The sequence below is a fragment of the Xyrauchen texanus genome, chromosome 24 (genome assembly GCF_025860055.1).
Source record: "Xyrauchen texanus isolate HMW12.3.18 chromosome 24, RBS_HiC_50CHRs, whole genome shotgun sequence".
Taxonomy (NCBI): Eukaryota; Metazoa; Chordata; class Actinopteri; order Cypriniformes; family Catostomidae; genus Xyrauchen; species Xyrauchen texanus.
In genome coordinates, this window is record NC_068299.1 from 4,918,791 (window position 1) to 4,934,768 (window position 15,978).

At 36.9% G+C, this 15,978-nt stretch overlaps 1 protein-coding gene across 3 annotated transcripts in view; it reads left to right on the plus strand.

The window, feature by feature from the left end:
* Nucleotides 1–15,978, plus strand: part of LOC127617823 (runt-related transcription factor 3-like) — a 71,115-nt gene that overhangs the window by 34,311 nt on the left and 20,826 nt on the right. For 2 of the 3 annotated variants that reach the window (XM_052089919.1, XM_052089918.1), the window contains exon 6: nucleotides 11,633–11,665. The exons of the other annotated variant lie outside the window; for it this stretch is intronic. In XM_052089919.1, the coding sequence (XP_051945879.1) occupies nucleotides 11,633–11,665 (33 nt within the window). The remainder of the gene's footprint in view (nucleotides 1–11,632; nucleotides 11,666–15,978) is intronic. 3 annotated transcript variants of the gene reach the window in all.

Consider the following 15,978-nt stretch of genomic DNA (forward strand, 5'->3'; position numbering starts at 1 on the left):
GACGGGGTCAGCAGTGCCTGACCGCATTAGAGCCCACTGAATTAACACAGCACTGAACACCTGCTAGGGGTACAGATCCATAACACTAATGCAATGTTTGACCACAGCCAGAAGAGAACAGAGAGAGCGAGAGAGATAAAAAGGAAGCCATAGCTGCTGTTTATTTTGGAGAGAGCTTTGTTGTTGTAATGTCTAATTTTATATGTCGAGAGGCCCCCCAAAAAAGTATTTGGTCACTTAAAGCGCACTTAAAAATGTTGAATGCTATTGCATTGGATAAAAACATTTGATTAAAAATGTATTAAAATAATGAATAATTAAATATTAATATTTATATGAAATATGTATATATATGTGTGTGTGTGTGTGTGCATTGTATTAAATATATTAATATATAAAATTATTATAAAGTTATTATTTTAATAGTATATACATAGTTATTAAATAATTGTTGAAATTATTATATTCATAAATCATTATTAATAATAATTAAAATATATATTACATTCAAAACATTAAATAATGGCAAGTGGCATTTATTTTAAAGAATGTATATTTTTATGAACGACACCTGTGGTTACCAATGTTAATTTGAGAGGAACTTGAGAGGAACTGATTTCATCCTTCCACTATAAATTACCTGAAGACCACATGATTAAGCCTGCATAACTAAAATAAGACAAGATATAGTAAGTGTTGATCAAAAACAACAAGAAATGACATAATTCTGATCATCCGTGGCACAGACATAATTAAGCCATTCAAGTCCTCTCTCATTAGCTCATCTACCAACACGCTTTACAGAAATGCCAGCTTTGTTAAAGAGACAGTACCCATTTTAGCCGTGTTCATTAAATCAATGTAAATGCTTGTAAATAGTATAAATTATGCAATTAAACAATAAACATGTAACAAAAAATTATATATGAAATATAATATATTATTTATTGATTGAATATATGAAATTATTCACTTTTAAATAGCCAAAATGTGACCAAAATTGTGAAAAACTATTCAAATATAATTATTAAATTTTATTTAAATTTTTTTCCAACATCGGTGTAGATAATGCAAAAGAATTCTGCATATTCTGTCAGCGTCTGGTAATGACTCTATAGTGCTGTTTCATGTAGGGCAGATCACATAGCCTGACCTGGAGCTCATGTTCTCTCATCTATCACTAATGAACAGGTGCTTCAGATACTATGCAGCGGTAAATTGTGTGTGTTTGTGCGTGTGAGTGTGTGGTTACACACGGTTAAGGTGCGGTCACACTAGGCTTTGAGCTTGTGAAATGGCTTCGGACCACCCGCAACTAATATGGGCAACAGGATTTTACAATGCTGTGCAAAAGTTTTAGGCATTTGTGAAAAATGTTTCAATTATCACTTAAAGTCATGCAAAGTCCAGTAAACGTTAAAAAGCTAAATCAATATTCGGTGTGACCATCTTTGCCCTTAAAACAGCAATAATTCTCCTATGTACACCTGGATACAGTTTCTCTTGGTTGTTGGCAGATAGGATGTTCCAAGCTTCTCTGAGAATTCGCCACAGTTCTTCTATCTATTCAGGCTGTCTCAATTGCTTTTGTATCTTTATGTAATCCCAGACTGACACAATGTTCAGTGGGGGGGGGGTTCTGTGGGGGCCATAACGTCTGTTGCAGGGCTCCCTGTTCTTCTATTCTAATCTATTTGCAAAAGTAATGTTTGGGAGTCTAACATTTTATATTTCCTATTGACACACTAAAGCTGAAAATATAAATAACCATCTTAAGACAAATGCTTTTGTGAAGCCTCTTATGTGCCTAAGACTTTTGCACAGTACTGTATGTCATAACTAAAGACTTTTGTTTTTAAAAAATAGTTGCAAAAAAATTTGCTAAAATGTTAACGTGTACTATCTACTCCACTTTCCTGCAACACTGCAAACCATGTTGTTTTGAAGTTTGTATTGAGCAAAGAGGTCAATCTGCGATATTTAAATTAGTCAGACGTCTTTTTAACTATATGAATTCGTAGGTCCAAGTTCAATGAAGCCTGACATTTCTGGCTAAACTTAACTGATTTTCCGCATGCGGATGCATGGAAGTGATTTGAAAACAAAGTGTATTGTGAACCCTCATTAAGTCCTGTTCACACTAACAGGGATCCAACTGTGGCCACATCAACATTCATTTGTTTTCATTTGAAAAAACATAACATTTTCTACGTTTACGCCTCTCAACCACTAAAAAATAGGCAAAAAAAATAATACAAAAATAGTGTTTCGAAAACGCTCTCCATTATCGCATACTTCAGAGAAGATAACGTTAAGAAACTGAAAACAGAGTTTTCAAACGATTAGTGTGAATGTGCCCATTATCAGGTGGCAGAGCTATCTGCACTCCAGCTGGTGTTCGCCAAATTGTGTCACTGCTCATTTGCATAAAATCATATTGCAGGTCGCTTGGTCACGAATTGCTGGTCGCTGTCATTATGACGGCAGAAACCACAAACTCTTGTTGAAAATCGCTTTGTCACTGCAAAATCTCTGTCAGTGTGAATCTTACACTGAATACTAATATGCTAATCTGTTTGCCACAAAGACAGATTAGTGTCTAATGAATTCATTGCATTGTTCATTTGCTGTTTGTGTGTGAATGCGAGCTGGTGTGTGTGTGTATCCTGCTTTTCTCAGAAATTTTGTGTTGATCTAATTTCAAATGAAAAACCACACCCTCTTCTCCCCCAGGCATGGGTTGTCTGAGGCTATGTGTGTGCTTGTGTGCGTGTGTTATTGCGGGGTGTGCAAGCGATACTTTGATAGTGCTGCCAGTAGAATAATACCTCATTAGTGTTTACCTACAGAGTTGATAAACCTGATGGACAGGACCCCACACATACACACGCACTCACAAAATGACACACAACATGCAGAACTATACAGCAAAAAGAGAGGCACGCACAAAAAACAGAATTGAACAAAAGTTGGTAAAAACTTGAACGCTTCCCTTATAATAAATAAATCTGTCTATACTTCAAGCGCCAAATCTGAAAGTCTGTTCTATTCTATTCTATTTCTTTATTAACCCAGTCAATCTGAAATAAATATATGTGGATTGATTTTCTATAAATTGTATTTGTTATATATTTTAAAAACTTCTGACCATTACATCAAAGCTGGTTCAAATGAGAAAAAAGGGGAAAAAAATGTGGAGATTCTACTGGAGTCAGGGTTTTAGGGTTTGGTCATATTTGCATTTTGGCACGCAGCTTGTAGAGTAAGTACATCTTAAATATAATTTGCTGTGTTATGTTTCCAAACATATCACTCGTTCTTTTCGGCAAATAAAGGAGTGAGCATGCATGCTCTTGTGTTTGTGTCTGTAAAACACCTGCCAGGTGTGTCATCCCGTAAATAATGCATACCACACCCAAAGATATGAATACTTGGATAATGCATTTGGGACTGTTGCTAATTACAGCAATATGCATGCACGTCTACGATGTTCAAGATCTGTCCGTATACACATGAAAGTGAACTCGATTTGTCACCATAAGGTAAAGCCTGATTGCTTCAAAGAAGTCTTATTTTGCCATAAAAGAGTTGCTTGTACTATGAAAACATACTGTATCGTTCAGAACTTAAAACGTCCTCCCTAGTCCAAAATGATCATTGAAACTGAGCTGCAGAAACAATTATTTTTGGCATGTGACATTCACATATGACCGCCCACATTTGGATTCCTAATGGATGATCAGAAATCTGCCTCAGCCAGTCACAGAGGAAGATAAACAAATCTGAACACCGTTTAAGACATTGTTGAGATCTCTTCTAAAACTCTAGAGTAGACACATGTGAGATTACTGGGATCATTCTCTCAGGAGTTAAATCTGAGAAGTAGGACAACTCTCCATTTGCTCTCCATTTCTTTTAATTGCAAATCAAGGAGAAACATTCAAGACAATAAAGAGATCTCTATTGAGATTTTTCATACCGATGGGATGGCAGAATATCTCAGTAGTGTGTATGGGTTCTGCAGATTTGTAATGGTGTTATCACGCTAATGTTATTAACAGTGGTTCTATTATCTGTTTCTTCAAAGCAATGCGGGTGTGCATAGCTAGTGGCGAGTGGTCACCAAGACAGCTTTCGTCACTGTTGACGCTCCTAAATATGAATGGAGCAAAACTCGGACATCAAATGAATGGAATGCGTTTGAAAATGAACAGACGATTCATTACACCAAAAACACACATAAGCACACACACAGAGACACACACAGTCATGCATGCAGTGTAGATTTAGCCATTGGATCCGTGCATTGCTGCATTAGCATGCACAGAACTAGTGTTGAAGAAGCTAGTTTGAAACTGTTGCTTGCCACGGTATAAGCTACCTACTTGTAATTTATATGAATTAAACTACAGTCTAGCTACCCATTTTAATAAGTAGTTTTCAAGCTACTAACAAAATACACCTAACTACATTAAAGCTATTTAATAGCATTTAAAGGGCTAGTTCACCAAAAATGAAAATTCTCTCTTTTTAAATATATGTGGGACGTGTTGAAATAATTTTTTTGTGGTAATCAACATTATGCCACAAATGCTGCCAATTGAGATTAACTTTTTTATTTGTATTTTTTACCTGGAACATTAAGCAAGTAGTAGTGTCAATACTTTTAGCGAGTTACTCCCCAACACTGCATAGAGCAATTCATCTTTGCTGGTCCCAGAGCGAAAGACATAAAGGATGACACTATCCTATAATTATATGCACCTCCAGGTCATATTTGGTTTTCTTTGAGGGAGCAACACAACAAAGGCCGACAAAAGAGTGCTGGGGTATCTACACAACTCTAGAAAGGTTCCTAACATACACCCCACACAAATACACACACACACATACACAAAATGTCTCTTTTCCTCTCTTGTCTCTGTTCCCAGTTTATTTTCCTCTGCAGGACAAGACAAGCCCACCTTGTGTTTGAGAATTTTCTTGTTTATTCTTTCACCCTGTAGACACCATTAGCAGCTTTAAAGACTAATTTAATAAAGTCGCATAATAAGCCCACCTCGTAGTCCATGATAAAAATCTGAGAGACGTTGAGTAGGAGAGACAGACAGAGAGAGGAGACAGGGGAGGGAGTGTTACGGGAATATTGTAGTGAATCATGTTTATTTTTCTGCCATTTTTAATAGTGAGGAAAATTCTGCAAATAGCCTAATTGAAGGAGCGAGATGTGCCCAGGCTTCCAGTAACACACACACACACACACACACACACACACACCCACACACACCCACATGCACGCGTTTTGTTTTATATCATCGTGGGGACTTTCCATAGACTTTTATGGAATTTATACAGATCTAACGATAATTTCTATTCCCTAACCCTACCCCTAAACCTAACCCTCACAGAAACCTTTTCGCATTTTTAAATAAAACAAAATATTAAAAAATAGTTTAGGAAGCCATTTCCCTCATGGGACCACTGCCTGGACCCACAATGTAGGTGATCTCAGGTTTTACTATCCTTGTGGGGACATTTGGCCCCACAATGGAGGTTAAACCTGTACACTTACACACACACACACACACACACACACACACACACACACACACACACACACACACACACACACACACACACACAGAGCTGTTGGAAAAAGAGGGTTTATCTCTGTCAGAGGATAGTGCTTTAGCATTTGAAATAGGACATACTGTATAGGGATGCAACTAATGCTTATTTTGATAATTGATTAATCTAACGATTATTAGAATGATTATTCTACTATTTGGCAATTATTGCAATGATTAATCATTAGCTCTTAACTGATTATTCAGCTTGTGCCCCGACTTAAAGGTTGTATTAAACATGCAGTGCTGCTCTCCTGCGTCATCATTAGAGTTTAATGTGATCTCATGTTACGTTAAATGAGATCAAACGACTATTCGTCAACTCAAATATTTGTCTACAATATTTTATTGTCGACATTGTCGATAACGTCGACTAATCGTTTCAGCCCTAATACTGTATCATGATGAATTAAATTTTACTTGATTTTTTAGATAAAAGAGTTCATTTGTAGTATGAAAACTTTCTGCAACTTTAAGAACTCTAAACTTCCTCCCGAGTCCAAAAAGTCAATTTATTAAAAGTAAGCTATGAAAATAACATGTACAATATGTTTTGCGTTCCCTCGCAATAGTTTGCATTCAATCACAATAAGTTTTGTGTTCCCTTTTGGGAAGTTTGAGGTCCCTTTCAATAGTTTGTGTATGTTCACAAAAAGCTTTGCATTCCCTCACAATAGCTCACTTTCCCTCAAAATGATTTTGTATTGCCTCGCAATAAATTTATCCATCCCTTATGGAAATTACCCTTTTTTTTTCCTACAGTAACTTGTACAGTACAGTAAAAGAACAGTAACAGTATTTGTAATAAAACCATAATACAGAAAACCAATATTAAATATTAAAGTAATCAAACATACTACAAAAATTTCAGCAGTTTTACAATATAAATGGCATGGTTAATTTGTGGTACCTACCAAAATATAAATCTGAAGCAACACTAGATTTGTTTCTCAAACAGCTAATATTTAGTCATTAATAGCTAGGTGAATTTTGTTTGTGAGGTAGGGGAGTAAAATCTATTATGCATGACAAACATATTGTTTTTCTCACACTCCTGCAAGCTGCAGTTGCATCAAATCCTGTCACTCACACATGTAGGCGTCCCGCTTTAAAGGGTCTCTTCCTGCCCTTCAACACCTCTAGCAGTTCTCATCAGAGCACCTCAGCTCCTTTCTCTGTCATTTCGACAACATCCTCCGTAATTTCCACTCCATCTTCCAGAAAAATCTCAAATAAACTCTTCAGAAAAACAGTCTAATGTGAGAGCCGAGCATTTAAAGAGCCGGGTGAAATTCATCACGCAAAAGCTCAGTAGCATTTTAATTTCACTAGTTTGGCAAGGGAATGCAGTCCTAAATCACGCTCCTTAACTGAAAGTACGCTCTCTCTATTGTCCTATAAACCCCAGGCATTAGATTTTAGGGCAGCATGCAACCAGCTGAGTGCAGAACGGGCCCGTTAGATGCTTGCTTGATGACGCTTCACGCTTATGAGAGTCAAGTGCATGTCATATGATCTGGTTCAAAAGTGTTTCATGATTAGAGTTATGACTAGATGTAAGGGTGGGAATCTTTTGGCACTTCAATTCGATTTGATTTCAATTCAAGGAGTCACAATCAGATTCCAAAATAGTTCTTTCTTGAAATATTCTTGACATAAAAGTTAACGCATTGTGAACTAACATGAACTATGAACTATACATACAGTGTATATAGAGAGATAGATAGATAGTTAGATAGATAGATAGATAGATAGATAGATAGATAGATAGATAGATAGATAGATAGATAGATAGATAGATAGATAGATAGATAGATAGATAGATAGATAGATAGATAGATAGATAGATAGATAGATAGATAGATAGTTTATTCGTTTTTAGCTAATATTTAGGCATAAATAGCTAGGTGAATTTTGTTTGTGAGGTAGGGGAGTAAAACCTATTATGCATGACAAACATATAGTTTTTCTCACACTCCTGCAAGCTGCAGTTGCATCAAATTCTGTCACTCACACATGTAGGCGTCCGCACTTATAGTCAATGTAAATATCCGGGACAGTGATTTTGTGCGTCTATGAGATAGCACCACAAGGTGCCGTTCACCTGCAGAATGCAGGCATCTGGAGGGACCATAAGTCTGAGGTAGTGAGTTTAGATAGTGGGGTGCAGAGCTAGTGGTTGTTCTGTAAGCAAGCATCAATGCCTTGAACTTAACGCAAGCAACCGTTGGCAGCCAGTGCAATTTAATTAAGAGAGGAGTGACATGTGCTCACTTGGGCTCGTTGAAGACCACTCTCGCTGCCACATTCTGGATCAATTGCAGGTTTGACTGTACATGCTGGAAGGCCTGGCAGACGAACATTGCTATTGTCCAGCCTGGATAGTACAAGAGCTTGGATGAGGAGTTGTGCAGCAAGTTCCGATAGGTAGGTGCCTGATCTTCCTTATATTGTACAAGGCAAATCTGCACGATCAGGCAGTCCTTGCGATGTGGTCTGTGAAGTTCAACTGATGGTCAAACACAACTCCAAGAAGGATGGCTGTCCTGGATGGTGTGATAGTTGACACGTCTAGCTGAAACTGGTGAAGTTTTTATGAATTGCTGGGCTCGCTGGAAGCACGAGCATCTCTGTATTAGCAAGGTTGAGTTGGAAGTGGTGATCTTTCATCTAACACAAAATCTCTGCCAGGCAGGCTGAGATCAGGGCCGCTACTGTCGGATCATCAGGCTGGAATGAGAGGTAGAGTTGTGTGTGATCAGTATAGTAGTGGGAAAAGCCATGTGGCTGAATGACAGATCCTAGTGATGGCATGTATATGGAAAAGAGAAGCGGTCCAAGCACTGAACCCTGAGGCACCCTGATAGCTAGTTGGTGAGATTATATATATATATATATATATATATATATATATATATATATATATATATATATATATATATATATATATACTGTATATATATATATATATATATATATATATATATATATATATATATATATATATATACTGTATATATATATATATATATATATACTGTATATATATATATATATATATATATATATATATATATATATATATATATATATATATATATATAAGAATATTAGTTCATGGTACCCAATGCATTAACTAATGTTAACATATTGTATGCTGTAGAACGCTATTGTAAAGTGTTACTAATGTAGGTCAACCACCAAACACCAAACAATGCATTATGCAGGTGCATGTACACACGCACACAATAGCACTGGCATGTGTGTACAAACACGCATGCGAACACGCATACACCTTCACATCGCACACATTAAAGTCACAAAAACCCACAACACACATGTACACTGTTACACACTCTTTCCTGCTTTTTCTACACAAGGCTTGAACATGAAAAACAAAGAGGGCATAACAGCACAGACAGTGAGGACACAAAGCAGTGGTGACTGCCTCTGACTCGTATATTGTCCAACGGATCTGGGTGCTTTTGAAGGGTCTTTTCATCTCTCCTGCTCCAACTTGTCCTAAAGAAGTAGAAAAGAAAGAAAGAGAGAAAGACTTAAGGATCACAGATAATAGAAGGCAATCTTTATTTATCACCGCACGTCAAGGGTTGATATAATTGTTTTTACAACTTTCACGCAAACAGAAATAGTAGTGGCGTTGTTAGCTTAATAAAGGGACAATCCCTCAGGAAAAAACTTAAAACGATAGTATGTTTTCAAATTAACATTTGTGCCTAATTTACTCACCCTCATATCATATGGGAATCATACCACCAACCTTTCGCGTAAACCGTCTTTAACAGGTTTGCTGATCTTAGATGGTCTCTCAGCTTGGTTGGTTCAAGCTGGAAAATCTTTGTTGATTTTAAAGGGGTTTTGGACACTTGGGGATTAAGCCAACTAGCTAAACCAGCACATCTACGCTGGCAGCATCTTAAACCAGCTAAGACCAGCAAACCATCTCTGGCTGGTTTAAGCTGTTTGGGTTTTTCTTTTCTTTTTTTCAGCAGGAAAGAATTGCACATGGTTGAATATGAGATAGTATGAATATTTGGGATGCAAGAAAGTTAAACATCTCAAGAACATGGTGTAGCGTGCAAGTGATGTGTATAAACTCACACGTCTTGACGTTGAATAGAGGTTCTGTTCAGTTTACAGCACAGTATACTTCACTGGCACAAACCCACTTCATGTCATGGGCTGATGGGATTGGCTACGCACTGGTCTGACAACATGACATCAAACTGAGGAAGACGGCCCGATAAGAGAAGAGAGAGAAAGAGGGCTATAGAGAAAGGAAGTCAGGTGCGGTGATCTTAGCAGATGCAGAAAACCTCTACTGAGTTCGTTACTACGTAAATACACTTTCATCTGAGACCTCGGTTCCACACCTGAACGCTCTTTCCTTAAACACACACACACATATGCACATACTCATTCCCGCCAACTGTCAACTCCACCTGCGAAGGAAAAGACCGAAATGGTACTGAGCTCGTGCCGGTGCTGCTTCTCTCAGAACAAAGCTGTGCTTCCACTTAACTGAAAGCTAAACGTTAGCATAACTGGGTTACTACATAACCTGCCCACTTATTTTTATTTATTTTATCACAAGCTGGCTTTGATGCAACGGTCAGAAGTTATTTAAATGTGTAACATAAAATTCATAGCATTGACTTCCCACATTTTATATTTATGAATCAAATCATTTTATTTCACATTGACAAGAAAAATAAAGATGCCGGAGTGACTAAAATAGAAAGGTTGTCAACTGAATGAGCATTGCATAGAGAGCTTATAGTTTTGAGAGCTTTGTTGAACAATTTCAGATAGCCGTACATACTCTTAAAGGGATAGCCTAGTTCATGTAGGCATGCAAAAAAATTATTTCTTGTCATTCCAAAATGTATGACTTTCTTTCATGGAACAGGTAAGGAGATATTCACCATTCACTGTTCTAGCAACTTTTTCCATACAATGAATGGGAATGGTGACTGAGACTGAAATTCTACCTAAGATCTCCTTTTGTGTTCCACTGAAGAAAGAATGTCATACAGGTTTGAAACTAAATGATAGGCACAATGTCAGCCTCAGACACCATTTACTTCCAATGAATGTAAAAAAAAGATGCAATGACAGCGAATGGTGACTGAGATTGTCATACTGCCTAACATCTCTGTTTGTGTTCCATGAAAGAAAGGATGAAAGGGTGAACATGAGGGTGAGTGAGTGATGGGCGGAGGGGTGGGGGGTTGGAGGGGTGACCTGTCCCTTTAAGAATAAAGGTTCCAATTACAACCAAAAATGGGAGAAACATTTAAGTTCCACAAATAAGTTTTTGTTCTCTCATTCTATTGAAAACCATCTGTTTGAACTTAGCAGTCCAGCCAGTCCGTAGCTAACCAAATGCAAATACTTTCTTATCTCTCAAACACACATTTTAAGACCCCTAAGTCTAAAACCTCCTCTCCAGATCAATTTCACAATGTTATCAAGTGCCTATCAGCCCCATTTATAGACACCCAAACAAATATTTACAGTGTGCCAGCCATGACACATCTGGTCTTCCACAGTGACCGTCGAGTTTCAGCCCTGCCCAAACATGCACACACGCACTCTTGACTGCGTTAAAAGACCCTGTGTTCTGTCCATCCGAAAGAGAACATATGTTTCTTTCTTTCCATCGTTTGAGAAAGAGAGAGAGAATGAAGAGAGAGAGAAGAGGAAGGAAGCAGGGCGTATCTGTCAGTTGATCAGTAGTGTGAGCGAGTGTAACGTGTGCTGAGAGGACCTCTGTGTGCACACTGCACACTCAGTACAGACTCAAACGAAAGAGTGTGTGGTAGAATGATCCAATCCCATATGACTTTCTTTCTTCCGTGGAACACAAAATGAGATATTTGCCTCAGTCACCATTTATTTATTTATTTGGCAAATTGATGGCACAAAAGTGAATGGTAACTGAGGCTAACCATCTGCCTAACATCTCCTTTTGTGTTCCACAGAAGGAAGTCATAGAGGTTTTGAACAACATGAGGGTGAGTAAATGAAGACAAAAGTGTTCAAACCATTTCTTCATGACACTGTGTGTGTGTGTGTGTGTGTGTGTGTGTGTGTGTGTGTGTGTGTGTGTGAGAGAGAGAGAGATCCACTCTAATTAGTGTGTCTGTGTGTGTCTTGTGGTTATGATATCATTCTCACAAAATGTCAACATTCCTGTCTAAGTGCCCGCTTACCTATGAAATATTCATTCATCCATAATAATTCAGACAGGGTGAATTTACACAGGGCAGGCACGGGGTTTGACCCTACAACCGTCCACACAAAGGAGAGTCACTGTCCACACTAGAGTCTGAACAGAAGGACTTTAAAACTGCATTTAGAAAGGAAATGTAATAATTAGTGATTAAGAATGAATGTTTCACATTTACAACTGCACATTATGTTGTGGGCTGCATAACTAGACATTATAAAGCCAGGATGTAAAATTTAAAATCTAAGATGTTAACACTTTTGGGTAACACTTTGGTTTAGGGATCAGAAATTAGACAATAATTAATGACTAATAATTGGACTTGTAAGGGACTAATTGCGGACTTGTTTGGAATTATAAGGTATTTATTAGGCCTTTGTTTGGTGTATTTCTCACCCTTGTCCAATAGCCTCTTTACATTAGTTTTTTCTAACAATTAACTTATTAGGTAAAAACAAAAGATACCAATAGCTAGTAAGGTGCTAAGTACTTCCTTTATAGGTTCTCATTACACTATGGGAATGTGCAATGTATAAGTATAAAATAAAAATAGAAGGCAGATACTTTTGTTGCTTAATGTAAATAGCATCAAAAAGCATCCTCTTTGGACTAAGGGCAAATAAGTGTTAGATGCTATTTTAACCCCTAATTAAATACTAACATACAGTTTAGGGGCATCACTGCAGCATATTTATTGTGTTTATTTAGAGTCCCACAAACACCCTACACCAAACCCTACCCCTAAACCTAAACCTAACCTTCCCTGCTTTGTTGAAATACTATATGCATTTCATACTTATAAGCCGCACATTCACACAGAGTACTGAGAACCTATCAAGGGTGAATTTTGCATCATACTAGCTATTGATATGTTTTGTTTTTAGCTAAGAAATTCATTGTTATGACAAAAGGGTCTATAAAGCAAGAAAAAGAATTCAGCCAATAAAGGCTTAATAAATACTTTATAATGCCAAACAAGTCCATAGCTAGTCACTTACAAGTGTAATTACTGTCTAAGTTCTGATCCCTAAAATAAAGTGTTACCACATTTTGTCTAAAGACTACAGCCTTTCTTTCGTTCTTTCTTTCTACGACATCTCAGCTTAGTTTAAGTATCAACTTTATCTTAGATGTTGCTCCTAAACAAATGAGAAAAGTTTTGACATAGAGTAAGAGTACAGAGTGAATGTGCATAGCATAACTCAGATCATTTGATTTTGGGATGATTTTATGACAAATGTTTAGTTTAAAAAGACTTTTGTTTGCAGACTTTGGTATCTTGGAAAAACAGAGCAGTTTGAGACAATGTTGAAATCTCTTCTGAAACTCTAGAGGACATGTGTGAGATTACTGGCCCGTTTTCCTCTGGAGAAACATCTGCGAAGCAGGAGACTTAAGCTAAATTCTTGATTTGATCTCAGTTTAATCTCATTGCTGTCTTGGAGAAACAACTGAGACATTTGTGAGATCTAATTTGTGATTTTCTTCCCTGTGTGTGGCACTGTGTGCTTGTTTATCAAATTTTTCATAAACAATCAAAAAAGTAAAACAATGACTTTTTCCCATTTAAATTGAATGAGAGAGGCAGAGACAGTGGCAACAAATGAAGGGAATGATAAACTGATAGAAATATTACCCCAGGGGTAAAAAAAAAAAAAAAAAAAACAGAGTGATGTATTGCCCTTGGGTGAACAAGAGGGTAAGAACACACAAAATCCATATCACAGCGTCTGTTATCCCTCTATATCTGAATAAAATATTCAAATCCAGCCATTACTCCACATTAAAAACCACAAAATGTTCACATGTTCCACATACACGCCACTGATAGTCACATTAAACTCGTCCATTAGAGTAGACCAGACTACACATATGATGATGATAATGATGTTGTGCGTGTGTCTGTGTGTGTGTGTGTGTGTGTGTGTGTGTGTGTGTGTGTGTGTGTGTGTGTGTGTGTGTGTGTGTGTGTGTAATAGCTATTAAAGTAAGATGGCAACTTATTGTCTGTGATAAACCCACTCAACCACACACACACTCACACACTTATATTGAGGGGTTTCTTCGTGATTAATACAAACACAACGAGTACAAAGCTCTGTCTGAAAGCAGTAAGCTGCCTACCACCAAGACTGCATTTTATTTCTATAACGCTTTAACGATAGAGTGCAACAGTGGAAGTATTTTTCTCATTACATGTTATTTAGATGGAATTTCATAAAATCCATCATGAAAAAGTTAAAAGCTTTGAATTAAACCAACCAGTTCCAAAGTGAATCACAACAATACAAACTTTGTTTTGAAGTGAAATGTGGAATAACTGGTGGGATGAACACATGAGATGCTAAAACAACAAAGACTTTTATCCTCTTTCCCCTTTCAAATCATGAGTAAAACTGCAGATTATCAGTTCATAGACACTTACTTTTGGGTTTGTTCATCACACAATGTCACGCAATGTTCGTTGCATGGCAGAAGCCACTCATGGATTGCGATGTCAGAACAAGAAAGATACCAAAAATTCAAATGAAGCTTTTAAAAAAGTAAAAAAATACTGTTGCTTTTATGCTTGTTTTCTGAGGTTTGTTACCAAACCTTGCTGTTGAGCAGATGGATGAATTAAATAGAATTCATGATTAATATTTACTCAGATATGGACAGTCTATGTGGTCTAGTCGCACAGATATTTCAACGTATCCGAAGCTCAAATCAGATCTGAAATTCCTCATCAGATGGTCGAAACTCCACACAGCCGCCGTGTGACACTCCATTTGAAATTACTGACCTCTGGTCTGTCATTTGTCGGATGCAGTGACAAGGCGGCTTTAGTCCAGTAAGAAGAAAGAAGAAAATGATTTGCAAAAATGTAATGAGTACTTTTCAAGTTTAAATAAAATTATAAGGAGTAAAAAGTACAAACATTTCTTTGGAAATGTAATTAAGTAATAGTACAAGTATTCCGTTTGCACTCGAGTAAAGACAAATCACAAAAAATAATACTTGAGTATAAAACTTTACCATTACTTTACACCCCTGCCTTTAATTAACAACCTCAGAGCTCACAATAGGTCTGTATTTATTATTGTTAAAATAAATGGGATTTGTACTTCCAGAACCAGACTGTTGCGCTCTATTTTTTCGTAGGTAAGACAGTCTGTAAAAAGAGATTCTGTTTGAAATGAGGAATGCATTCTGTAAATAAATTGTGAGTTATGGCATCTCGCCAGATAGTTTCCCCAAAAATTTAATTGGGGGATGTTTCCAAATTATTTTCTGTGGTAATCAACATTATGGCACAAATAGCACCAATGGAGCTTAAAGGGATAGTTCACAAAAAAAATGTATTCTCTCATCATTTACTCACCCTCATGCCATTCCAGATGTGTATGACTGACTTTCTTCTGCAGAACACAAACAAAGATTTTTAGAAGAATATTTCAGCTCTGAAGGTCCTTACAATGCAAGTGAATGGTGACCAAAATGTTGAACTTCCAAAAAACACATAAAGCCAGCATAAAAGTAATCCATATGACTCTAGTGGTTAAATCCATGACTTAAGAAGTGATATGATAGGTGTGTGTGAGAAACAGATCAATATTTAAGTCAATATAGTTTTCAATATAAATCTCCACCTCTGATCAGCCCCGACCAGTAGGTGGAGATATGCACGAAGTGAATGTGGAAGTGAAAGTAAAAGTAAAAGTCTTAAATATGTATCTGTTTTTCACCCACACCTATCATATCGCTTTAGAAGACATGGATTGAACCACTAGAGTCGTATGGATTACTTTTATGCTACCTTTATGTGCTTTTTGGAGATTCCGAGTTCAGATCACCATTCACTTGTAATGTATGGGCTGAAAATATTCTTCTAAAGAAAGTCATACACATCTTGGATGGCATGAGGGTGAGAAAATGAAGAGAATTTTCATATTTGGGTGAACTAATCCTTTAACTTGTATTTAATAACCTGTATTGAAACTTGGGAACACACATACTGAATATATATGCACCTTAAATGCACTGTAAATCGTTTTGGATAAAAGCCTCTGCTGAATTTATTTATTACATTTAGATAGGTATTAATTTAATATGTAA